The sequence below is a fragment of the Mirounga leonina genome, unplaced genomic scaffold, assembly GCF_011800145.1.
Source record: "Mirounga leonina isolate KUSES-001 unplaced genomic scaffold, KU_Mleo_1.0 Mir_154, whole genome shotgun sequence".
Classification (NCBI taxonomy): domain Eukaryota; kingdom Metazoa; phylum Chordata; class Mammalia; order Carnivora; family Phocidae; genus Mirounga; species Mirounga leonina.
The window spans coordinates 11,448,531-11,475,418 of record NW_023270389.1 but is presented as its reverse complement, the minus strand read 5'-3'; the positions used below and the strand labels follow the sequence as shown (position 1 = coordinate 11,475,418).

At 38.6% G+C, this 26,888-nt stretch overlaps 1 protein-coding gene across 5 annotated transcripts in view; it reads left to right on the top strand.

The window, feature by feature from the left end:
* Positions 1-26,888, top strand: part of MARK1 (microtubule affinity regulating kinase 1) — a 117,201-nt gene that overhangs the window by 74,558 nt on the left and 15,755 nt on the right. For all 5 annotated transcript variants that reach the window (XM_035010094.1, XM_035010095.1, XM_035010093.1 and 2 more), the window contains 7 exons: positions 2,128-2,184; positions 5,791-6,027; positions 6,115-6,234; positions 16,524-16,623; positions 17,681-17,793; positions 20,504-20,657; positions 20,961-21,154. In XM_035010094.1, the coding sequence (XP_034865985.1) occupies positions 2,128-2,184; positions 5,791-6,027; positions 6,115-6,234; positions 16,524-16,623; positions 17,681-17,793; positions 20,504-20,657; positions 20,961-21,154 (975 nt within the window). The remainder of the gene's footprint in view (positions 1-2,127; positions 2,185-5,790; positions 6,028-6,114; positions 6,235-16,523; positions 16,624-17,680; positions 17,794-20,503; positions 20,658-20,960; positions 21,155-26,888) is intronic.

Below are 26,888 nucleotides of genomic sequence, written 5' to 3'. Positions count from 1 at the left end.
AGAAGGCAGAAATTGTACCCTGCTGGATAAGTTTAGTAATATTATAAGCCACCACATTAACTGACAGAAGTCAGAGGTCATAGAGTTTGGGGAGAATGAAATGCTTAATATACAACATTCTCTTAATTATCTTTCCATTCTTAAGGTTTTAAGGCTCAGGAGACTTTTATTCCAGAAACACCTGTAGAACTGCTTTCATGGAGACCATTCTGTCTAATGTTAAAATGCATGTTTGGTAACCAAATCATTTATCTATAACATGCCTTCTTCACTGTTACAAAGTGACTTTAAAACCACTATTACTAAAAATAGCCTTGTAGGATATTCATTAAGATGTATTAATATTTACATGTAAGTGTGTATATCTCTTGGCAAATAAATGTGTTTTAATGGAAATGGGATATTAGAATTTTAAAGCATATTGCTTAAGAAGACTAATACAAATATTCGTTATAAGATTCCGCTGTTTGGGGGGATTTGCACTTCAAATTGATCATAATCATCCACAGTTGCTCTGCTTAAAAACACTTAGTGGTTCTGTAGTACCTGCTTAGTTTGGAATTCAGAGACTTACCAACCTATCAACGTTTATTCCCACTATTACCATTTTCCCACCTACTTGTCAAATACATTGTGTTGCCTCAACCTCAGTGCCTTTCACCACCTTACCCCTCCCTCCCTATCACCAGATCGCCACATCTTGAAGTGTTACTGTCATTTGGGATGGCTTAGATCAAATATCCTGTACTCCAGACAGCATTTCTAACTGGAATTATTCTTTATTTGATATGATTCCCCTCACTTCTTTGTACCTCTGCTTCTATGATTCTGCCTTGTACTATGGTTGCTCATATACATGTTCTATACATGTTTTCTCCTAATCAGACTTCCAGCTCCTAAGGGCAGGGTCCGTGTAGTGTTCATTTTGTGTTCCCTAGCAACCAGCACATTTTCTTGCACATAGCAGGTACTCAATAAACTGACTTTTGAATCAAAATGAACTTAATTGAATTACATATTACTCATTGTGTGTTGATTTTGTTTTGAATTCATGTTTCTGTCTGAACCATTTTAATATACGTTAGAATAACGTCCTGAGCTATCAATCTCACTTCTACTTTGAAGGTTTTTTTTTTAACCCATATTTCTATTAGCATGGCCATACTTAACATCATCCTTAGGCTTTTAAAAATCTCATTTCTATCTCCATTTGTAAATGCCTAACCAATTTTCAGCATTCATATTGTTTCCATTTAACTGAATCCATAGGATTGAATGTTCTGCTGTGCATTAAAATGGCCGTCCTCCTGTAAATCAGCTATAACTACATGTACAAAATAGTTCTTACCTTGACTGCTATCTGATTCTTTCCATTTTTCTATTTTATGTAGTAAACAACCATCAAAGAAATGTTTATAACTTATTTCTCACCTGTATCTTGGCTCTTACCGTTGGGTTCCACCTTGTTCAGTCTTTGTCCTCGAAGAGCCTATGTAATGGTTTACAATTACGATTGCATACAAAATCTAGTTAGGGGTAGAATACTTTGCCCGACTGACTTAATAACAAGTTTAGGATTAAACTTCATTTTTCCCTCTTTTTTTTTTTGATAATTGGGTTTCATCTTAAGGCTGAACAGTTTTCCCATTTCTTTATATATGAACAAAGACAGGACAATGCCAAATACCCCATTGTTAAGTTCTTAGTGAATTGGCCTTGCTTAAAAAACATGCCTTGAACACATTTGATAATAATTCCTAAAATAGACTGGTTCATGTGTTCCAAAGCTCTTATCCCAACATTGGAATAAGCCATTCGATCAGAACTGCAAACTCTACACACTTGATCACGTCAATAGAGAAATGTAACTGCCCACAGAAATCTTCATGGACTCTGACAAGGAACTATTTTAACGAGAGAATGCTTCTTGTCTACACTGTCCACATTTAAAAGTGAACTTTTCCTCATTTTAACTTTATTCAGAACTGAAGGAACAGGAAAATTATTAAATACTGCTGTGAAATCTAAGTTGGTAATTTATCTCAATTGGAGGTTGTCATTGGGGGGAAATTGCAGTGTTTTTACCATAAAATAATTACGCATCTTTTATCCAAATATTTATTTTAGATTGTATCTGCTGTACAGTATTGCCATCAAAAGTGCATTGTTCACCGTGATCTTAAGGTAAGCCACTGATTTTATAACAAAAAGTCTTAATCATGAACAGATGTTTTGTAGTATTGAGGCCATCTCTGTGGTTGCTGAATTGTGCCCGGCTCTCCAAGGAAGGAGTTTTTACTTAATCCTCATGGCAACATCATGAAAAGCAATATTTTCACTGAGAAAAAGAAGAAAATAGGAATGAGAAGTTATCTAGCTTTAAAGGCTAGAGGATTTGATTCACCATAAATAAGCTTGTTTTAATAGATAAATGTGGAACTTTGTCCCCTACTATAAATGCCCGAGATCCCATTCAGTTGGAAGCAAGGTATGGCACAGGGCCAGGTCTGTCTGCTGCGGGTGCCTGCATGCATTCTCTGCACTAAAGCTCACAGAAACAGGGGAAGTGTCTTAACATGTTTTTGTGAACATCAAATGCATGTGATGAGTATAAACTAGCATACTTTGGAATAAGAAATTGAGACAGTCAGGAACGGTTTGTGGCAGTGAACATGGGAGCACAGGTATCTCTTCAAGGCACTCTTCCATTTCCTCTGGGTGTATACCCAGAAGAAGGATTGCTGGATCGATCGTGTAGCAGTTCTCCTTTTAGTTTTTCGAGGAACCTCCGTCCTGTTTCCCATAATGGCTCTACCAGTTTCTATTCCTACCAGCTGTACTCAGGTTCCCATTTGTTTTGCTGACTTGTTACCTTTTATAGTTTTGATGGTAGCCATCCTGATAGGTGGAAGGTGTTAGCTCACTGTGGTTGTGATCTACACTTCCCTGATGGTCAGTGATGTTGAGCACCTTTTCATATACCTGTTGACCATGTGTATGTCATCTTTGGAAAAATGTCTGTTTAGGGATTTTTGCTCATTTTTTAATTGTGGTGTTTGGGGGCGTTTTTTGCTACTGAGTTGTATGAGTTCCTTATATATTTTGGATATTAATTCTTTATTAGATGTAGAGTTTGCAAATATTTTCTCCCAGTCCACAGGTTACCTTCTTGTTGATGCTTTCCTTTGCTATGCAGAAGCTTTTTGGTATTAAATGAAGTTTCATTTATTTTTGCTTTGGCTGCCTGAGCTTTTAGTGTCATATTCAAAAAGTTAATAATACTGCACTGAATACTGGGAAATTTGCTTAGGAGAGTAGATTTATTTATATGAGTGTGCTCTTACCACACACATAAAAGTTATAACTAAGTGAGGAGGTGATATGTTAATTAGCTTGGCTGTTGTATTCATTTCACTGTGCATATAAAATCATTGTGTTGTACACCTTAAGTATATATACCATTTTTATTTAAAAATATTAAATAGGAGCTCCTGGGTGGCTCAGTTGGTTGAGTGTCCGACTCTTGATTTTGGCTCAGGTCATGATCTCAGGTTGTGAGATCCAGCCCCACGTGGGGCTTCCTGCTCAGCGGGGAGTCTGCCTAGATTCTCTCTTCCTCTCCCTCTCCCCTCCCCCTGCTTGCACACTCTCTCTCTCAATAAATAAATAAATTTTAAAAAGAAAGAAATAGTATGGCCAAATAGGTATGCTTTTTTTTTTTCTCATTTATGAAAGTAGAAAATCCTGGAACTAAAATATTTGTCTTTTTTTCCTTTTTCTCTCCTCCTCCAAAGTTAACTTTCGTCGTTCCTTACATAGGAATCTTTTTTTTTTACTTTTCTCCCCATGACCTCTGTCATGGGGAGAAAAGTTACTAGCACTGGTTTGTATTATACTTAAAAATACTGTCTTAAGGGGCACTTGGGTGGCTCAGTCAGCTAAGCGTCTGACTCTTGATCTCAGCTCAGGTCTTGATCTCAGGGTCGTGAGTTCAAGCCCCGTTGGGCTCCACACTGGGCATGGAGCTTACTTTTAAAAAAAAATTGTCTTAAGCAGTTGTCAGAAGTCTAAATCCTGTATTTTGGCTCTGTTTTTCTGAGCTTGCAGATTTTCTACTGGTCCAAAATTTTTTATTTCTTAGTTTCCTCCAATAACTATTTTAAGGAGAAATCACTTCCACAGAGAAAGAGAAAGTAGAGGACTGTTCCCCTGGCTGTGTGTTTGACACCCAGCCTATCATCTCATTTCTTACATGAGCAGAAATCCAAAAAAATAAAAAAGATCATGGTCAGCACCCTCCAGTCTGGGGGATGGGGTTTCCCATGTGCTCCTGGAACAGACCTCAGAGTCCCTTGAGCTTGTGAGGCAGCCATCCAGACCTCTTCACAGAAACTAGGAAAGTCCAGCTTGCTCGCACATGGCCTCAGAAATTTACAACGACCAGGTCCTTACATCAGAACATCAAAATAACCTGGTTTTGTCACCCAGCCCATTAATGTTAGGATTTAAGATAAATCTTCCAAATTTATGTGCTGTTACAATATTAATGTCATACATGACACATATCCATTTTTTCAAAACAGATATCCCAAACCAGCATACCTTAAAAAAGGAAAAGGAGGATGAGGGAGGGAAGGAGCTGTATGGTGGGCAGAGTGCCTGGCTCTCCAGCCATATAGAGAACTCTGGTTTTCGTTGTAGCCAAATTTTACTCCTTTCTGTAACCCCATAAGACACATCTACAAAATAATATATAATTTCCTTAGTCCATCAGTTATAAAAGAGTTTGAAACAAAACAAAAAAAGCAAAGCCTTTATTGAATTGCTTGTATTTACAAAAGGCAAATTTAAAACTTTTTTTTTTTTTAATGATTCTGATTTAGGATTTTGGAAAACCAGCATCTGAAAATATATTGGATGGAAATCACTGCTTTCTACCAAAATATACCTCCAGAAGAGAATTTAGTTTTAGGACAACAAAAGGAAACTTAAACAAGGTCTAGTGGAGGTTGTATTGTATTGTTTTGTTTTACTAAAAGAACAGAACTTTGCTGAGGAAGCATTCTATAAGAGAAGACAAAGGATTGAATTCAGTAGTCACAGAACCCCTGGCTGGCAGTTATTTTAAGTATACTCTCGAGCTTTGCATTAACCAACAATGCTCTATTAAAATAGAGCACTTTTGAGTAAACTTTGTTGGTTTAAGCCCAAGAAGGGTTAGTGTTATGTCAACTTACGTTTTTTAAAATAGGTCATATTAAGGTACAGTCCCAAGATGTTTCTTACCATGAAGAAAAAAAATGGGCTTAAAATAATGTGTGGAAGAAAAAGTGTTTTAAGTAACTTTTCTCAAATAGTTGCAGATACACCTATAAATGAGAGCTATCCTTTTATAGTGTTAAAATTTAGTCTTATATAAATGTGATTCTGAACAGTTAGGCATTGAAGCACCATGCTGGGCTTCTAAATTTGATATTATGCTTAAAAATGAGAAGCAAGAGGGGTACCTGGGTGGCTCAGTTGGTTAGGCGTCTGACTGTTGATTTGGGCTCAGGTCATGATCTCAGGGTCATGGGATCGAGCCCTGCGTGGGGTTCCGTGCTGGGCGCAGCACCTGCTCCCTCTCCCCCCTCCCCCCGGGCTGCACACGCGTGCTTGCTCTCTCTCTTAAAAAAAAAAAAAGAGAGAGAGAGAGAAGCAAGAACTATATGTTGAGATCTGAAATTGTTGTAATAAATATTTTGTTTTATGTAGGCATTTACATTATCCTCTCTATTATTTTCCTCTTAGGCTGAAAACCTCCTCCTTGATGCTGATATGAATATTAAAATTGCAGACTTTGGTTTTAGTAATGAATTTACAGTCGGGAACAAATTGGACACATTTTGTGGAAGCCCGCCCTATGCTGCCCCTGAGCTTTTCCAAGGAAAGAAGTATGACGGGCCTGAGGTGGATGTGTGGAGTCTCGGTGTCATTCTCTATACACTAGTCAGTGGCTCCTTGCCTTTTGATGGCCAGAATTTGAAGGTATCTGGGAGGTTCGGTGCTGGTGTTTTATAGCCAAGCGTGATAATTTCAGTAACAAGTTATGAGTGCTTCCTTTGCCTTTTTAAGGAACTACGGGAGCGAGTCTTACGAGGGAAGTACCGTATCCCCTTCTATATGTCCACTGACTGTGAAAATCTTCTGAAGAAATTATTGGTGCTGAATCCAATAAAGAGAGGCAGCTTAGAAGTAAGTAATTTTTTGTACTTCAGATTTAAAGTTTAACAATTAAAATATTCTAAGAACTGAAGAGCATTTTAAATCATTTTTTCCCTGGTTCTTTTGGTTTTGTTTTGTTTTGTTTGGAAAGTTGGCAAGTCATGTAATTTGTTTAGAGCTAGGGAAGGTGACATGATTCTTTCACTACTCAAAAGTTGTCACAGTTTCTTTAAAGACGGTTATTTCTTCTTTGTCCTGCAATGAAGTATTAAATTAAGACACCATAAGGATAGGAATAAGATTGGCTTTTTGTTGGAGAAGGAGGAAAACCTGGCCTCTATCAGAAATTGCTTGCTCCAATACAGGAACCTAGTATGTAGCAGTATAGTTATTTCGAAGATAAAAAAAAAAAAAAGACAGTGAAAGTTCTAATCCAGTGAATATTTCATGACCATATCTGAAATTAGAAGCTGATTAAAAAATTGTGAAGAAACCTCAATGCCAGTACAGAAAATTTACAATTTAAGTAGAACATACTGGAAACGGAGATTTCATTTCTTAACACACTGTTCTGTTACCTACCTACGTTCCACATGTGAGGTTATTTATAATAGATGCTATTATGCTATTATAAATGTACCAGGTACGTTATAGCCAAATAACATCAGAGGTTCACACCACCAAAATGTCTAACCTTTTTTCCTTCTGACTCTGCAATTAACTTATTTTCTAAGTATTTCACCCATCTGTTTCTAAGTATATTTTAACCAATACTGAGATAATTTCAGAAATCCAGCATATACTCTTCACTAGTACTTTTTTTATCTTCATTTATTTGCCTTAATTCAGAGAATTAACCCCACTTAAACTGTACTTTTTAGTGTAGCAATGGGGCTTTCTGGCACAGACTCCAGGCTGGGTAGAAGACAGCCTTATAAGTGAGTCATCCCTGTGGACAGAGCTCTCAGGTTCATTTGGGTTTTGTAATTTTATTTCCACAAATATTTTCCACTAAAAGATACAATACACTTTGGTGGAAGTTAAGGGATGGTGACTTCTATTGGGAAATTATTTTAAATGCTTTATATCAGTGAATCACATATGAGATATTTTTTACTGACTTATTTGTTTAAATGCAGTTAGTTCATTCCCATAATTTCTGTGGGGTTTTTTTTTCCTTTGGGGGTAAAAGGATATGTTGGTAATGTTTTCACAGAGAAGCCAGTGAAATAGAAAAGCCTTCTTTTATGTTACTGCTTTTCTAAACTTATTTTTGACCATTATTCATAGGAAGTTATGTGAAACAGTGAAAAAGTTAAAATTGTTGACTCTTGTATCAATTCTAAAATTTTATGGCAATGGGGGCACCTGGCTGGCTCAGTTGGAAGAGCATGCAACTCTTGATCTCGGGGTCATGAGTTCAAGCCCCACATTGGGTGTAGAGCTTACTTAAAAAAAAAAAAAAGACTAAAAAATAAATAAAATTTTATGGCAACATAAGTCTTTCTTAATCCTGCTTTATGACCCACTTTTATCATAGGAATCTAGTTTACCTGAATATCACTTAATAAAATGTCCATAGTTGAGGCATCAGCTCAGCTAATGAGAAGAACAAAAAGAATATACAAAAATTATTATAGATGTTACAGATCTCTTAGACAGTGTGTCTAAGTATGTACTTAGTCACTTAAAGATGATTAATTTACAGTAGCCACATATTTAAGTCTTTCATCCTTAGCATTAAAATGCAAAGGATTAAAGTATTAGAATTCTGGGCTGAATTTAAAAGCCAAATTATTATATTAAAACATTTGATCATCAGACTCTCAATTTGATGTATTTGAGTATAGGCTGGAACCTTCTGTTCCAGCTTATCAAAACTAAGTTTTCCAGCCACGGAACCGTGAGTCTACATTGGAAATATTATCATAATATTGCAGATATCACCGTACAAAGTCTGGTCTGCTTCACAGTTCCCAGAAATAACTTTCCAGAGAAACCTGATACTGTTTATTAAAAAAAAAAAAAAAAAAGGAAAGATTTCTTACACTAAACCTTGACAAACTCCCCCTTGAAATAGCAATGATGTCAAAAATTATTTTAGTCTCCTTTTATTTTTCATACCAACTTTAGTAGCAGTTGTACAGAAAAAAAAAAAATCCATACACTCTAAAAAATAGCTATTTTCAAAACACCAGTCTTTAGTGTATAAACGTAAATTTTTGTACAGTAGTAATGTTTCATATCACATTGCATTCTTTTTTTTCTTTTAACTTAAAAGTTTTGGGTTATGTGCTTTCTACTTTATCATAAACATGAACTCCTTCCTTGCCAATAGCAATGTTGTTCTCTTCGGGTTATGTATCATCCCCTGCCTGTTGCACATTTGAGTTGTTTCCATTGTTTTTACTAAAAATAATGTGATACACTTTTTTCCCCTTTGGGATACATGCTTAGATATATTCTCCAGAGTGTAATTAGTACGTCAAAGGGTATAAACAGTCTGATAGGTCTTCTGTATTCATTGCTAAAAATTGTGTGACCTAAGGCATTTGAACGTATCTGTTCTCTACACCTGATTTAGTATTTGATATAATAATTTCTAGTATTTGATGCCTTTATGGTAGTTATATGGTTTGTCATAATTGCTTTAATTTGTATTTATTTCATCAGCGATAATGCCTAATATTTTTAATGACTAGGTTAACTTTGCTTCTTTACATATAAGCTCTGTGTCTCTGAACTCTTTGTCTAATGGAGTCTGATTAATCTGTCTTACAGATCTGTATCAGCTTTGTACATTTAATATGAAATATTTCCTCTGTTAATTCTTATATTTTTTAAAAAATGGAACTTATATATATATATTTTTTCAGTGTTAGCTTGAGGATCAAGAGTTACTGATGAGAGCAAACACTAGTCTTTCTTCACTATATAATTTGTTAATATTGAAATTCAATTTAAAGAATCTTACACAGCTGTTTATTATCTTACTAAACTTCTCATTTAACTCAGATAGCCTCCTGTTGCTTCTCAAATAGGATTACATACTTTATTAAAGTCTTTCTTAAAGCCTTCTATGTCAAGTACCATATTTAGTCCCCCATGAAAATAAAATGAATGAAATTAGTCTCACATTCTACTTACTTGACCTATTGTTGTCTCTGAAACTAAACAGTTGCATAAATTTCTTCAGGTAGTATATATGAATGCTGGCAGAGCTTGCTCATTGCACTGATAATGGGAGGGGTGGTTTCACACATTTTAAAAGGGTTTGTGTTTTATGTTACACACTATATTTTTTTCCTATTTTTTGGAATACTGGTGTGTCTAGATATTTTTATTAGAAAAAAACATAATTTTTTTTCTGCTATCCCCTCTATATATGTCTTCTTTAATTTTTCCAGTCCTTAACCAGAGTGGACTGTTACCTTTACAAAATAATGCAAAATTTGAGCCTAAGGCAAAGCTCCTCCTTATTGCCCTTTCTCTCTCATCTGTGTTCCTCAAAAAAGTATTTATTTTTGCTTTAACACCTTTTCAGCTGCCGCTAAGATGATCTTAAAAATCTTGCTTGTATCTGTCCAATACCAGAGGCAATAAAGCAAATAATAATAATAATCTTTTTTTTAATGCAAGATTTCTAAGTAGAGACTCAGAAGCATATGGTGAACTTTTACAGAGGTTGAAACCATTTAAGAAAAATTATTTCCATCTGGCTATCTTAAAGTCCATAGATTTTTAATGTGCACCTAAAGTGTAGGGTGTATATTTCCATTGTTAATTTATTTCTTTATAATTCATCTGAATCCGTTATTTTGATAGAATTTCTCGGCAAGTAGTCATGTATGTTCATTGGCAGTGATGGCTAGAGTAAACTGTCTCTTGTTCAGTTTGGAATCTTGTTTGACCTCTTGTTTCTCGTTTTGAGATATCTCAGGGGCGCCTGGCTGGCTCAGTCAGGGGAGCATGTGACTCTTGATCTTGGGGTTGTGAGTTCAAGCCCCATGCTGGGCGTAGAGATTACTTAAAAAAAAAGAGAGAGAAATCTCAAATGAAATCCAAAGTGGATTAGTTTATTCAGCTGGTCTAGTGCAGTTTGCTGGCCTGGTGATTTGGACCCTGCCTTAAACCACACAGCGAGGGTTATGTGAATACTCCCCTGTCACACAGCACTTCATTTCTGGGGGCATTTCTGCCTTGGCCTCAATACAAACTCTGGTTCCCACGGAAGAATTTTGTATGGGCATGAGGTTCACACAACTAAGGCTTCTTCCACATGGGTCTCCTCTCGCATACGTCCATATTTTGTTGCTCTCTGTACCTCACTCTTGAAAAAGTACTTCACATTTAGAATTAATAGAGTTAATGTCCCTACCATGTTCCTTTAAGCAGATTTCCTTCCCCACCTTTGCCTTCCATTCCTTTTGCCAAAGGAAATTTTTCCTCAGATTATTTTTATCTTGCTTTGAAATCCAACTATTTTTGTGAGACAGACTCTTCTGAATGGACTCCTGGCGATCCCCAGGGACTACAAGAAGAAGAGAGGACAGCAAAACTGTGTCCTTTCTGTCCTCGCTGCCTGTTGTCTTTCCTTATTGCTGGGATTTTCTCACTTTCCCTGGATGAGCCTTGCCTCGGATCTAACTTTGTGTGAGGATGAGTGGAGTCAGCGCTCCCGCTGTGTTTCCTCAGATTGTTCTTCTCACAGTGCGATTTCTAAAATGTTGCATATCATCCTTGTTAATAAAATAGAGCATTTCACCATCACCCATCAGATCACATTTAAATTCACCATCTGAAGACACTTTGTCTCCCATTCTTTCATTGCATATTACCTTGGTTCGGAGTCAGAGAGCTTCTTCACTATGTCCTCCTTACATCCCTCTGCCTTGACTCTCCCACCAATCCAGAAACTCCTGGTATTCCCAGAGTCACTTCACATTCTCTGTCCTTATGATTTCCTCCCTGAAAACTCCAGCCCACACTGCAAGTTGCCCTTTTGGTCTCTAGTAATATGTACTGCTAATAGCACAGTTTTGAGTAGTTAATTCTGTTATGTGTTCAGATTTTTTCAGGTTTTATGAGTAAATCTTATTTCCCCAAATAAAAGACAAGTTGTCTGAGGGTTTGGTCCACATACATATTTTTCCTTGATGTATACAGATACATAATGGTTACAAAATGAACACCAAATAACCGCAGTTTAATTGAGAAACATCAGAAAATTTGGATTATCTTCATTTTGCTTTTAATTGCTTATCGTCCAGCTATCAAATCTCTTATTGCTCCTATATTTCTTACTTAATTCATAGATACCCTATTTATTCTACCAGGCACTTGAGTTAAAATCCTTAGAACCCTCTTGGATTCCAGCCTTTCTTTCCCTCATTCCCAGAACAAATTCTGTCATCAGGTGCTTCGGATTATACCTCTAGGTTTTCCTTCCATTTCCTCATGCCCAGCGCAGCCCGAGGTTGTCTGTCTCCTGGACATTCTAGCATCTTCCTTAGCCATCTTCATTGCTAAGCTCCTCTCAACACTTCACTGTACCCGGGGCTTCTGTAGCAGCCTTATTTTAAAATACTGCCCAGTTCAAAAGCAACAACAAGCATGTGTGTTGGGAAAGATAGCACAAGGCACAGTCTTTATCCTCAAGGACTCTAACTGTAGTTTGGAAGATACATCTGTGCTGTCTCAGTATCTCCTTCAGAAAAGCTCCCTCTTCTGTACCGTCCCACCTCCTCTCTGCTGACACCTTTATCTCTTAGCTTTTGTACATACATCTTCCATTTTAGACAAAGGCACCCTTCAACCCCGCAGTCGTTGTCTAGTATCCCTTCTTGTTCCTCCCTTTCTAGCCTGACTTTTTTTTTTTTTAAAGGTTTTTAAATTTATTTATCTGAGAGAAAGAGAGAGCACAAGGAGGGGAGAGGGAGAAGCAGGCTTCCCTCTGAGCAGGGAGCCCAATGCGGGGCTCCATCCCAGGACCCTGGGGTCATGACCTGAGCCGAAGGCTGATGCTTAACCGACTGAGCCCCCCAGGCACCCCCGGCCTGATTTTAAAGAAGCATCTCCACTTACAGTCAGCAGTTCCCCGCCTGTGTGTTGTTTGTCCTCGCACTGCCTTCCGACTCCCAGCCCCGCTACTCCCCTGCAACTGCCCCCAGCGAAGCCACCTGTCTTTGCTCCTCAACACAACCAATTACTGACTTAGTGGTCACCTTCTTTGCAGGACAACACTGTGTCCTCTTTCAAAAACTCTTGCCTTGCCTCCCAGGTCACACTGTGCAGATTTTCTGCCTCCATTTGCTTTGTGGGCTACTTTTCTTTCTAACCCTTAAGTGGGGCTTTGCCATTGCCCCTCTTCTACTCATTCCGAGTCTATTTGGTATTCCTGGAAAATCCCACCCGCTTTACAGCTTCTGTCATCCTGTGTTGGCCGTTCCTGAATCTCCGTCCCCAGCCCAGATTTCCCTGGAGTTCCCTGGAGTTTACAGAATGGGTCTATTTGAATAACCCGTAGCACCTCAAACTCAGCTGCGTGCTTCCTCATCCAGCCTCCTCTTTCTGAGTTGGCTTTCTCAATAAATGGTGTCAACCCCTCCTACTCAGCTGTCTACACCAGGAACCTGGACACCGTCTTCACTTTCTCTGAATTGTCTCACCTCTTCATACCCCTGCGTGTCCAATCACAAAGTTTTGTTGATTTTTACCAGCCAAATATTGAAAATGTCTCTCTTCCCATTGCCACTGCCTCATTTCATTCAGACTAGCATCATCTCTCCTAGATTCTCACTAAAGCCTCTTCACTGATTTCTGGGCTTCCAGTCGTGAACCCCTCCAACCCGCTCTCTGCACACTGGCCAGAGAGGCTTCAGAATCATACTCCCCAAAGATGTCCCTCACGTGATTGAAAGAAACCCTCTCGGTCCGGTCCCTATTAATTTTCTCCCCTCATCTTGCCTCACCACCCATCTCACACCGGACACTCCGGTCATATGGAACTTGCTGTCCCCCAGACAGGCGCCACCGTTGTTTGCCCTTGGGCCTCTTCACACCCACCATGCCCGCTGCCTGGGTCGCTTGCTCGCGCTCTCCCTTCCAGTTCCTTGTTGCATGATGAACTCTTATTCTTCCAGAATCTAACTTCCTCTTACCGAAGATTTGACTGTTTATAAATCTCACTCCATTAGTTACTATTTTCAGACTCTTAACATTTCATCTTAAACTTGAGAACATCACTGAGGACTTAATTTGAGTTCACTTGAAAAACCAGAAGTATTTAGGTCTAGCTTATGTTCCTTTTCTTCTTTGCCCGGCCTCATTCATCATAATATCAAAAAACATGCAAAGAATTCCCATTAAAAGGTAATGTTTTGATGAAAGGACAGTTAGACTTCTTTGTATTGGGGGGGGTGCGCATGCATACACGTGTGCCCACATGTGAGCACACGTATGTGTGTGTGCACAAGCACATGTGTGTGGAGAGAGGTGGGGTTGGTCCTGTTTATTTTAAACATGTTTAAAGGCTTTCATTTTTAAGCTTCAGCTTCTTGTGCTGCCCCCTCTGTGCGCCGGCTGTGGAAGTGAGTCACTCGGTGTTGGGGAGTAGGAGGCTGGATTAGAGCTTGCAAAGTGCAGGCGGGATTGCATGTGCTGTGGAGCTGTCCTGACGTGGTCCCTTGTATTCTCTGAGGATTTTTATTATGTATTCTCCTTCCAACCTAGGAAATTCTACCAACAGCAGAATTTTACTTCTGCAGATACTAGGGCCCAACTGCTGTCTAGGCTTCTGCCAGACATACTATTTGAGAAGGGGGAGATGAGGAACAGGAAGGACCTTAATATTTTGGGAAATCATGTAGCTGGTGTTGGCAGCTCTGCTTTTTTCCTTTTTATTTTTTTCCTGTTGGGTACCCTCCCCAACACTTTTCCCTTATTTATGAGTAATCACTAAAGACTTAGTGACAGCATTATTGTTTTTCAAGTTTATAAATGGGTCTACTTTTATTTAAATGTGCTGGATAAGGTACTTAAATTTCTGATGTGAATATATATCATATATTTTTATCCATTCATCTGCCAGTGGACACTTAGATTGCGTGTCTTGGGTATTGTAAGTGATGCTGAAGTGAACATAGGGGTGCAGATATCTCTTCAAAATAGTGATTTTTGTTTCCTTTGGGTATATGCTCAGAAGTGGAGTTACATCTCAATAAAATGGGGAAAAGGAAGAAGAAAGTTAGTGGTGATCTGTGAAAAGTTACATGTCTGCATAATTTTAAGCATATATGAATTATCTACAGATTTGCATTGAAATATGTATCATGTGACCAAAACCTTTGGAAAATTCCTCCGAGCCAGAACAGCGGTATTCTTATAGATTCCAGTTCTTAGAGGCATGCTCTGGCGTTCTGTCTTCTAGTAAATGATTTTAGCTAAATATTATTAAATGAAGGGAAGGTATCTGGGCAAACAGCCTCAAAAGGATCTCTATATGGAATTTTATTTTTCTGATTAGGAGAATATTGGCAAGTAAAGTTACAAGATGGAGAGTATACTTTGCAGGGCCTGGAAAAAGAGTATTAATATATCAACACCTAAAATGTTCCTGAATGAAAACCTAGAATTCAATAGTAATAAAATGTTAGAAATTTTTCTAAATTAATACAGGATCATTTCCCCAGAATTATTCCCCACTAGTTGCTTCTTTGTGTGTGTAGTAAAAAAAACACATAAATGTATACTCTTTACAATTTTAAGAATACATTACAGTGTTGTGACCTCTGTGTACATTGTTGGACAGCAGATCTCTGGAACTTGTCCCCCTTACATGAGTGAGACTCTGTACCATCGAACAGCTCCCTGTTACCCCCTCTCCCAGCCCCTGGCAAACACCATTCTACTGCCCGTTGCTAGAACTTTGACTACCTTAGATACCCTCATATAATGATCATCTGTCTTTTTGTGGCTGGCTTATTTCACTGAGAAGTGTCCTCAAGTTTCATCCACAATATAGCATATGGATTGCCTTCTTTTTAAGGCTGAATAACATTCCATTGTGTGTAGATACATTTTCTTTATGCATTCATCCATCAGACATTTAGGTTGTTCCACATCTTGGCTATTTTGAGTTATGTTGCGATGAACATGGGTGTGCAAATACCCTTCAAGATCCTGTTTCAGTTCTTTTGGATATATTCCCAGAGATGGAATTACTAGATCGTATCTGTAGTTCTACTGTTAAATGTTTTGAGGAACCTCCGTATTGTTTACCGTAGCAGCGACACCTTTTTACTGTCACCCCAACAGTGCATAGGGGGTCCGGGTTCTCCACATGCTCACCCATGCTTGTTATTTTCATCTTTTTTGATAGTAGCCATCCTAACAGATAAGGAGGTGATACCTCATCATGGTTTTTATTTCCCTGATGATTAGTGACGTTAGCATCTTTTCATATGCTTGCTGGCCCTTGGCATGTATTCTTTTGGAGAAAAACCTGTTCAAGTTCTTTGCCCTTTCCTCAATCAGGCAGTTTTTGTTGTTACTGAGTTGTAGGATTTCTTATACGTATTGTGAATATTAACCCCTTATCAGATATACAGTTGTGAATATTTTCCCATTCCATAGGATGCCCCCACTAGGTTGTGACTATTTTCCCGTACCATTGGGTGCTCCCACTAGGTTCCCTTTTAACAACCCGGGACTCTTGTTTCAACAGCCTCACTTAAGTTTGACTCTGGTAATTCACACCAGTCCCTGTCTTTATCCTGATTCTTGCTCATCCCTGTCTCTAGGCTTCCATTTTGACCATTCTTCCCTTCCGTATTATCTGAGCTGCCTTTACTGACTAACCCTGATTTCTATGCCCCACGATCTCTGCTTTCCTAATGTTTTAACAAATGGTGATTTTAAAATACAGGTATACATATATTTGGTAAAAGACCAGGAAAAAGAGACAGTCTCTTCTAAATGTAATACTGTGAAGGAGAGGTTGAAATCAGTAGGTCCTTAGGTTTAAAACTTTTAAATGAGAAGACAGTCCTTTTAGAGGACTATGGGCAGCAAGCTATTTTGAATGGATACATTCGGTGAGTGTGCAGGATGATAGTTGTAGTTGTCATAAGTTATGTAAGTGTGTCCCAAAGTCCTTTGCCTCTTGTTGGCCTGCTAATCAAACTGGACACTAACTTTAGATAGAAGACATCATGATACTTGTTGAGTAAACCAGTAAATTTCACATTTACTAAAATAGAGCTAAAATAAGTGGTGGAATGTTCTGATTGGCCAAACATAATGTAAAGTTTATTTCCTAGCAAATAATGAAAGATCGGTGGATGAATGTTGGTCATGAGGAAGAAGAGCTAAAGCCATATAGTGAGCCTGAACCAGATTTCAATGACGCGAAAAGAATAGGTAAGTATTTAAACACCGTGAGATGTGCTGGCCCTCCACTATAAGAGACCTGTCATCTACCAAAACAGTGTTTAAAAATATAAATAAGAAACAATTTTTATTTGAAAAATACTTGCATTGTCATCTTTTCTTTCCATCAATATACACCAAACATTACAGATTTCAAGTTTGTCCGCATGTGTACTATGATCTAATTCAGTTGTTGGCAACAGTAATATCAAAATTAAAGTAACGTAGATGAACCTCATTCTTTTCTTTCAGTAGTCCCTAAAAGGAGGAATGACTGGTTTAAGTATCAGCACTGGTCAGACTGTTAAGTATCAGCAACACATAGCATGTATTTTAGCTGAAAGTGTGGAGGCACTTAAGCTGAAGGGATGAACACTTCGGCTCTCCCTTTCAGTTTTCCAGTGTCTGGGCAAGGTGCTTCCTCCCACACCCAGCGGCACTCTGCTTCCAGCCTGTTCTCTGCGTTTCTCTCTCCATTACCAAAGCCATCAGAGACTCACAAGTGAGTCATCTCCTCTGTGCCCCTCTCTGACTTGAGAGCAGAGGGGCCAGCGAGGTCTCACTATTCTAGGGTGTTTGGAATCCAATAAGAACAAGCATTACAGGCCTTCCAAAGAAGAGTCAACCTGCCTTCAGATCAGAAGGCAGAAATTGTTAAGAAATGAGAGAAACCACTCTGTGCGTGGTGAGAGTGTGTTAAGAGATAGAGAAAAAGAGAAGGGATTTTGTGGGTGTCACAGATGGTGTATCTCTGGCTGGACAAAGGCATTCAACTCAGGAATGCGTTAGGTGCTGAGAAATGGACTAGGTGCCTGAGTATGGATCCCATGGTACGGATAGTGTCTGCATGAAAAATTGTCAATGTATAGGATCTAAATATGCAGTATCTATATATTAATAATCCAGAAGTTTTTATAGTTAACATTATACTATAACATTTCAGAATTTAGTTTTCATATTTCATGTTGGCAGGCTTGCTTACAGTTGTTGGTTTGTTTGCGAAAATAAACCCATTTTCAGAAAATTTTGCTTTTTTTTTTATTTCTAGACATCATGGTCACCATGGGTTTTGCACGAGATGAGATAAATGACGCCTTAATAAATCAGAAATACGATGAAGTTATGGCTACTTATATTCTTCTAGGTAGAAAACCACCTGAAGTAAGTTCTTTACTTTTTTAGATTAATGTTAATTATTTCTTGAGACAAGTGACAGCTAAGATAAAATGTTAGCTGTTAGCACCTTTATTCTGTGCGGTATCAAAAGTAATATAAAGACCCTAACATTCTTACTTTTAGAATTCAAACTCAAGATGCTAAGTTATGAGCTGGTTTCATTTCCAAGTACCAGGCGAGATTCTGCTATGAAAGAGCAGACCAGGTGCCTTGCTTAGCTCTGAGAGGCACACGCAGTCTAGTCTTTGAGAAGGAGTTCCCCCAGAGTTGTGTCTCCAAAAGCAGCAGGCCTGCCAAAGGTAACGTGGTCATTCTGGGTGTGCAGAAAGCACAGTGACCTAAACAGAGAAAGGGACAGCATGTAAAACAAAACATATATCTGAAGTGATTTAAAAAGATGGGAATAGGAAGAGGCTGTTTGGTGATATTTTGCCTGGTAGAACGTCAAGAGGTTTTGATGCTTAGCAGTTGGGAATTCTCAAGGCCAGGAGAGATGTATAATAAGGAGATAGACTCAGGAAATAACTGTGTACAGATAATGGTTGAACCACAAAAGCAAATGATCCTTTGGGAGAGCAAATATAAAGGTATAAACCGAGAGTCAAGAATAGAGCCGAGCACATGGACAGTTTGTTAACAATTAGACATCTGTGGGAGGCATTTTATAGAATAGACTGAAATTATTTTTAATTAGATAGTTAGTGAAGCAGTACATTCAGCTGACATTTATTGAATCTTTCCTGCCCTGGAAACTATGCTGTGTACTGCGACCAGGAAGCTGAGCAAGTCTGTGCTCTCATGGAGCCCTGGGTCTGGAGGGGAGATGCGCAGTCAGCGGTGTGGTGCAGGGTGCTGCCACCCTGATCAGGGCAGGCACAGGGACTCTGGGACACACAGGAGGACAGGCACCCACAGCAGCTAGATGTAACAGGCCATGGTAACCCGTTGGAAATGAGGATGTGAGAGACCCTCAGCTTTCCAGCATAAGTGACTGGTTTTGTAAGATGTATTTGCCAGGATATGGAGAGAGTGTGATTTCAAGGGGAAGGTGGGGACTTCGTTCTATTTGGGATGGTTGAACTTGAGATTCGTGTTGGGCGGAGTTGTTCAGGAGACGTTTGGAGACACAGATTTGGCTTGGAGGGAGTGACTCGGGCAGCATCAATAGGTTGGGAGCTGTGGTGAGAGGAGCACCCCATTAATGCACCAGCAGCTCTTCTAAGGACTTCACCGCAGGAGCCCATCTCACCTCGCGGGCCCTACGAGGAGGAGGGGAACCTCGGTGGAGGCATTAATAGTTGGCGAAGGGGCATCAAAGAAGCCAAATCAAGAGAATTTTAGGAAGTGGGAAATAGTACAAATGGTTATTTCTGAAGCCTTTGACCTGTTTCTACTTAGCCTTTAGATTTCACTCCCGAGATCTTTAATTTTCCTATTAATTTAAATATAAAGGAAGCCCTAGCATTACAAGTATACAGCCCAGCCCAGACTTGAATTAAAATGAAGTTTGACTTGTATTGAGTATGAACTAATGAGGCTCTTCTAAGTAAGAGCCTGAACTTTGGAGCCGATTCACCGGGTTTGAATCCGCACCCCTCCTCCACCCCAGCACAGCCACTGACTGTGCAGCTTAGGCACTTGCCTTAATTTCTCTGTGCTTCAGATCCCTGGTGCATGAAATGGGGACAGTAAATAGTACTTAGCTCTGCGGGTCACCGAGAGGGTTAAATGAGTTAATATTTCCACAGTGCTTAGAACAGTTCCTGGCACATTGCTGTGTGTTCTGTGTGATCTGTTACCAGTTTCATCATCAGTATTACTTTGCTGTTTGCCATTAGTATCTTTACATATGAATTTAGATTTTCCATTGGGAAGCCAGTGATTGAGTGAGAAGCTTGCCAGCAACAAACATCTTCTGTGTTTCGAGGAGAGGGATAGTGAACCCCCAATTTACCATGCTTGTCTAAATAGATGCAGTTTCTTAATCAGAGCCAATAAACCACATTTTGCTCTGTAAATATGGTAGAAAGAAAAGGTGTGTGTGGAGTTACAATTTTAGATTTTATCCTGAGTTTGAATCCCAGAGATGTCCCTTGATTCTCTTAACCGCGGTCCTTCCATCTCTGAAGTCGAGGTTAATAAACAGCTGCATTGCTGTCATGACTGAACAAAGTAACACATAGGAAGAGCTTCCTTAGCAGGGGTGCCGGTTATATAATAACCATTCAATAATTGGTAGCTGTTGTTTGGTGTTTTGACTAAACTAAGGCTCCAAAGCCATCTGTGCGAGATCACAGAAGAGCGCGCGCACTCATGGAAGCACATAGCCGGTTCCCTCCCTCCCTGGTCACCAGCTTGCGGTTCTGTATCCGAACTTTTTTTTTTTTCTTCAGTTCTGATTACTCTTTATATGGCTTGGAATAGATTAGAACATCAATCAATAGTGCATATTGTTTGCATAAACATTTTTATTTTAAAATCTTTGTGCAGGGGTGCCTGGCTGGCTCAGTCAGTTAAGCACCAGCCTTCTGCTCAGGTCATGATGCCAGGGTCCTGGGACTGGGCTCCCTGCTCAGCGGGGAGTCTGCTTTTCCCTTTCTCTCTGCCCCTCGCCCCCCACTCGTGCTCGCTTTCACTCACTGCCTCTCTCTCAAATAAATAAATGAAATCTTTGTGCGCTATCTTCTTCTTATAGTTTGAAGGCGGTGAATCGTTGTCCAGCGGAAGCTTGTGTCAGAGGTCACGGCCCAGCAGTGACCTGAACAACAGCAGCCTTCAGTCCCCTGCTCACCTGAAGGTCCAGCGGAGCATCTCCGCAAACCAGAAGCAGCGGCGTTTCAGTGATCATGGTGGGGGAAAAGTCAAACAAGTGAAAAGACAGACCAGTCCTACTCAAACTTGTATTTACTGAGCATTATACATTCATGTCTTTATGTGCTTGTGTCATCTGTTATCACAGATCTATATTATTGCATGATTAATATTAAATCCGCTTTTCAGGGACTAACCTAATTTTTGTAATCAAACAGTTTAATGTTAGTTCCGAGTATAAAATACGCAAATAAAGATATTTGTAATTTAGAGTTTTGGTTCGTCAGGAGAAACTGTGTCAGTTGATTTTCACCTAATTATGCTCTTTAATTTTATTATAGCTGGTCCATCCATTCCCCCTGCCGTATCATATACCAAAAGGCCTCAGGCTAACAGTGTGGAAAGTGAGCAGAAAGAGGAGTGGGACAAAGACCTAGCTCGTAAACTTGGCAGCACAACGGTTGGATCAAAAAGTGAGATGACTGCAAGCCCTCTTGTGGGGCCAGAAAGGAAAAAATCTTCAACTATTCCAAGTGTGAGTAAATATTCCAGTATATCACAGTTTGTTGTGGTTATTTGTTTTCAGATTTTTTTTGTACAATCTTTGGAAAACTTTATCCTTTTCTAAAAACACGTTTCAAAATTTTAAAGTGAGTCATACATTTAAATAACATGCAAAGGAGGCCAAGCTTCTCATGATTACGTTTTAAGAACAAAAATATAAAATATGAATTCTTAAAATAACACTTACCTCAAAGTAAGATTTAAAAACCTCACTATAAAAATGGTACATTAAACTTTCCTGCCTCATTTTTCCTGTTTCTAATATTTACTTAAAACTATATTGGTGCACTTAATTTTATATTTACAGGTAAGCGGTTCAATGAAGGCAGACTCCATTAATGATTAATTTATAAAGTGAGCTCACATTATTCACTTAAAACAGCAAATCTGTAGGGGCGCCTAGGTGGTTCAGTCGGTTGAGCATCCCGACTCTTGATTTCAGCTCAGATCATGATCCCGGAGTCCCGGGATCAAGCCCCACATCGGGCTCCCTGCTCAGTGGGGAGTCTGCTTCTCCCTCTCCCTCTGCTTCTGCCCCTTCTCCTGCTCATGAGCACGCGCTCTCTCTCTCAAATTATAAATAAATCTTAAACACAAAAACAAAAAAAACACAGCAAATTGTAGAAATTATATAATTGGAGTTAGAAGATAGATTGAAGCCTTCTCTTGTAAGACAGCAGGAAAGAATAAAGAGAAAATATAAAAGAAAAGACTAAAATATACTAAGGATAGAAGTAGAATTGGAAACATCTAGATAATAGAAGTTTAGAAGGGAAAGGGCACAGAGTGAAGGGGAAGAAATATTTGAAGAAATAATAACAAGGAAAGAAGAAAAAACTTAGAAAGATTCAGAGGGGCATGTGAATGGCTCAGTTGGTAAGCATCAAGTCTTGATTTCGGCTCAGGTCATGGTCTTAGGGTCGTGAGATTGAGCCCCACGTCAGACTCTGCACTCAGCAGGGAGTCTGCTTGAGATTCTCTCTCTCTCTGCCCCTACCCGCCCCCACTCACTCACTCTTTCAAATAAATAAATAAATAAGTAAGTAAGTAATTAAGTAAGACTCAGAAAGCCAGAAGGAAAACCTACTTCTGCTCTCATTAAAGTGGAACATATACACACCAAAAACAAAGTGAAAACTTCTAGAAAATGTCCAGGATATGACAGCAGATGACCTGAACAGGAACAAAATTCAAACTGACCTCAAATTTCTCAACAGTAGCATGGATTAAGGGAGATAAGTGGAACAGTATTTTTTAAGTACTAAAAGAAAATCACATTGAACCCAGAATTTTATATCTCGCCTAATTGTCATTTAAATGTGAAGGTATAATAAGCATACTCTTAGGCATAAAATATGTCCAGTCTTGTTACATAGGGACCCATTTGTTACCACTGTATGGTTTGAGGAGCACTGCACTCTTACAGGAAGAGAAATGGATCTGGAGTAGTGCCATAAAATATATGGAGTTGAAAGTGATCAGATAACTTATTCAGGTATGTATATGGTAGCATACACACACACAAAAAATAATGAAAATTCAGAACCAATGTTCTGGACACTATCCAGGAAGTCGGGATGGGGTGGAGGTTAAAGGAAGAAGAGCCCATGCTTTTGTTCAGCAGAAGATGGGAGGATCTGGGTAAGTTTAAAAACTCACTAGTGCTAAGCAAACATGAGTTCAGGGACTTAAGGGCTAACAACGTAAGAATAAAAATAGAATTTATAACTTTTAAACCAACAGAAGAAAAAAAATGGATTGAGTCTATGGAAAGTAGGAAAAGAGAAGGAAAAAAATACCAGAAGGCCTAACACAACCTTAACTGCAAGTGATTTAAACTCCCGAGCACCCACTGTTTTATGTAGTTCATTGAAACCATTATCTTTTTAAAATATGTGATTCGATTGTCGCCTCCGAGACTCCGAAATGGGTGTGCATACCCATTTTCAGAACTGGTAAGTATAACCCCTTTAGCTGCCAACTGATCTGTTTGGAAATGATTTAACTGTCATAGAGTCTAAGATATCATTTGGGAAAATAATTTTCCTAGGCAGGCCATCATTTTCCTTTATCTAAACATCAGCTAGAGGTCAGTTTCTGGAGCATGATCACCCTACAAAACAGAGAATTTGGTCCCCTATTATCTGCCACTTGCTGTAGCAAGCTGTCCTTCATCTCAGGCTGATCTTATTATTTTCCAGGGATATACTCAGCTGCCTATTTCCACACCTGTTTTTATGTGATGCTCTTGTCTGAAGGTCCCCCCGCCGCCCAAATTATGAAAATGTCATTTCTACAGATCATTTCAAGCCCCATCTCCTGAGTCGAGCCTCCTGTGACTGAAGGCTCCAGATCTCATCAGTCTTTCTGATTGTTGTATTACGTCATTTAGCTCTTAGTTGTACGCTGTCTTGTATCATTCACTGTTGCTTCCCCCCATAAACCTTATCTCCCCTTATCTATAATCTCCTCTTGTAGTTGACACGCAGCTTCCTCAAATTACTAGTGCTGAGGCACTTACTGGCTATTCCGAGCATATTTATTAATTTAAAGAAGGCATAAAAACTAAGACATTGGTTTAAATTCCAGTTAATCATGCCACACGTATTTATCATCTTTAAGGAAAAAAAAAAAAAGACATAAGCCAGAAGTTCTGGTAGAGAAATTTTGTTCTGAGCCACTTAGTACTAAATTTATCTTAATTTTCTATATTAATTTTGACAATGTGAGAAACCAAAATAATATATCTTGTTTATGTTTAATTTTAACAGTCCAGAAGTGTCTCAAGTAGGGCGCTTGGGTGGCTCAGTTGGTTAAGCGACTGCCTTCAGCTCAGGTCATGATCCCGGAATCCTGGGATCGAGTCCCACATCGGGCTCCCTGCTTCTCCCTCTGACCCTCTTCCCTCTCATGCTGTTTCTGTCTCTCTCGCTCTCAAATAAATAAAAAAATAAAATCTTTAAATTTAAAAAAAAGTGTTTCAAGTAAAATTAATTGTTTATCCTTTCTCATCCCTTACCTTCTATCCTCAACTTCTAGTATAATTAGTGTTATCATTTGGGATGAATTACCTTATAGAGTCTCCTTTTTAAAGAAAACATAAATGAATATATATGTCCATACAGGGTTTATTTTTTTATAAAAATGAGATCATACTATACCTGTTACATTGTAATTTTTCTAACTTAAAATACTGTTTTGTCCTTTTACATCAGAACTCTTAGATCTACTACAGTCTTAAGACCTGCACATTATTTCATCTGTATTAATAGACACGTGTCATAATTTTTCAACTGTTTGTCGGGGTATTCAGAGTTTTCAGCTTTTCAGAATATTCATTCTTGTACACTTAGGTTATTATTGCATTTCTGTGAAATACACTCTCAGAAGTTTGGTTTCTGGGTGACATGTTTAACCTCAGGTGGCTCATCCCACTCCTCAGTTTCTCGTAGCATGTGGTACCCACGCGTGTGTAAGCCTCCATCCTCACTCCCATCCCCCCTCCAGAGCCCCAGTGCTAATGTGTGCTAATGGACGCTCCTGGCTGTGTGTGTATCCTTGGAATATGCACATTTAAATTTTTAATAAATACTGCCAGGGTAATTTTAGTGGTTGGAATAATTAGAGAGTAATTATATCTCTACAAGCTCATCAACCACTGGATATTATCGATCTTTTTTTTTTTTTTTTGATCTTATCGATCTTTAAAAATCTTTGCCTGAGGGGCAAAAAACCAAAAAAGTATATCCTTTTGTTTTTAATTTGCATTTCCCAGACTACGGGTGACATTGATGGTGTGGCCTGCAGAGCATAAAATGACAGTCAAATGACTCCTCACAGAAAAAGTGTGCTGACCCCAAACTACAAAAGCCAAATAGACAGCTTTAATCCCTTTTCTCTGAGGTAATGTCCAGAAGGAAGGAACTTGAGCATTTATAATCCAGGCTCTGTGATATTATAAAATATTATTTGGAAAAATAAACATTTTACCAGTGACTCCATTATTTGTCTATAAGTGAAGTACAATAGAAAATATGTAATCCACTCAAATGACATGACATGGCTTTTCACTTTTTTTTTTTAAGTTTTTATTTAAATCCCATTTAGTTTTCATACAGTGTAGTGTACCGTTAGTTTTGGGTGTACAATAGAGTGATTCAGCACTTCCACATGACAGCTGGTGCTCATCACAAGTGCCCCCCTTAATCCCCATCACCTATTTAACCCATCCCCCCACCCACCTCCCCTCTGATGGCTTTTTACTTTCTGATGGAAAAATAAACGATACCCTTGAGATGCATAGATAATTTAGTAGGTGATATAGTTTAATAGTGTTCTTAATGTTTATAAAATCAGGAGCTTTTTTAAACCAATAGTAAAAGCTCTTATAAGTATGATTCTCTTGACAGTATGACTTAACGTGAGTCTACCATATGACTTTAGGGTGATATTGGCAGTGGGGGGAGTTCTGAGGCTAAGTAGTTAAATAGATATAATGGTTGGTGAAATTTGTTGGTGATTGGAATCATCTGTTTTATTGTTCTCACCCTACAACATTACAGACTCTAAATGATGGAAGTGTAATATGCAGGAAGAACAAACTTAATATTTTTCCCTTTAAGAAATTCCCCTCCAGAAATTTTGCATGTAGCAGTTAATGGTAAGCTTTTGGCTAGCCTAGAAACTCGGAAGCCAAATGGTGAGTTTTGAAGATGCAAATATGTTATGCTATTCTTTCATCAAAAAGACAATAAAACTTGTAAATTTGTTTTTCAATATTATTTATCACATATATAAATAATACAAAATATAAAATTTTGCATCCTGTAAAAAATACTGTCAATCATCTTTTTTAAGAAAACAAGGGGAAGGAGATTCGGCTTTCAGGGAGACTCAGAAAGGCTGAGAATGCTATAATGATTATAATATAAAACATTTTCATAAAAATTATAGTGTAATTATATAAAATACAAGCACTTTAGTATGAAATAGGCCCAGAGAAGTTGTCTGCACAGGCTTGGTTTCTTGGAAAATATAGAAAAACGTGTATATCCACTTTAGGGAAGTTGCCAAGCTGAGAGTTCAGGGGTCTGCAAGGGTGGTTTTAGATCTAGTCCCCAAATCCTAAACAGACAGAGCCTCACTGAAGGTCAATTCTAAAAATTAATTTTATAGATGCATGTCGGTCACATAGGATCAGTGAGACTGTATTTCTCTAACTTTTGCATGATCGTATCCTCAGTTTCCCTGGGGGGCTGCTCCACCTGAGTATCACTGGCATCCAGGGGACAAGGGAAGGGAGGTGGCGCATGAGGACGGCAAACCCAGAAGGCATAGTCTTGAAGGAGAAACCGGTCACACCCGTCACACTTTGAGAAGCAAAGTAGTGTTACTGCAAATGACCAGAAAGAATTGACCAGGAATTTGTTCACGGTTAGATTACTTATATGACAGTTTAGCCAAAACGATGAAATTATCAAAAGTAAAGGTTCTTTAAGAACTTAATGCAAGCTAGTTTCATAATGGATCTCTCCATAATGAAACCGGCTTCTTTGCCTTCACTTAACATGGACAGTGTCTTACCTAAAAAATGTTCTTAGTAATCTTATTCTCTTCTGCTACCATACTTTTATAGTTTTTAATTTGTGTTTTTTATGTAAATCGTGACAAAATTCCTTCCACCCAGGAACCTGTGCCGTTGAAAA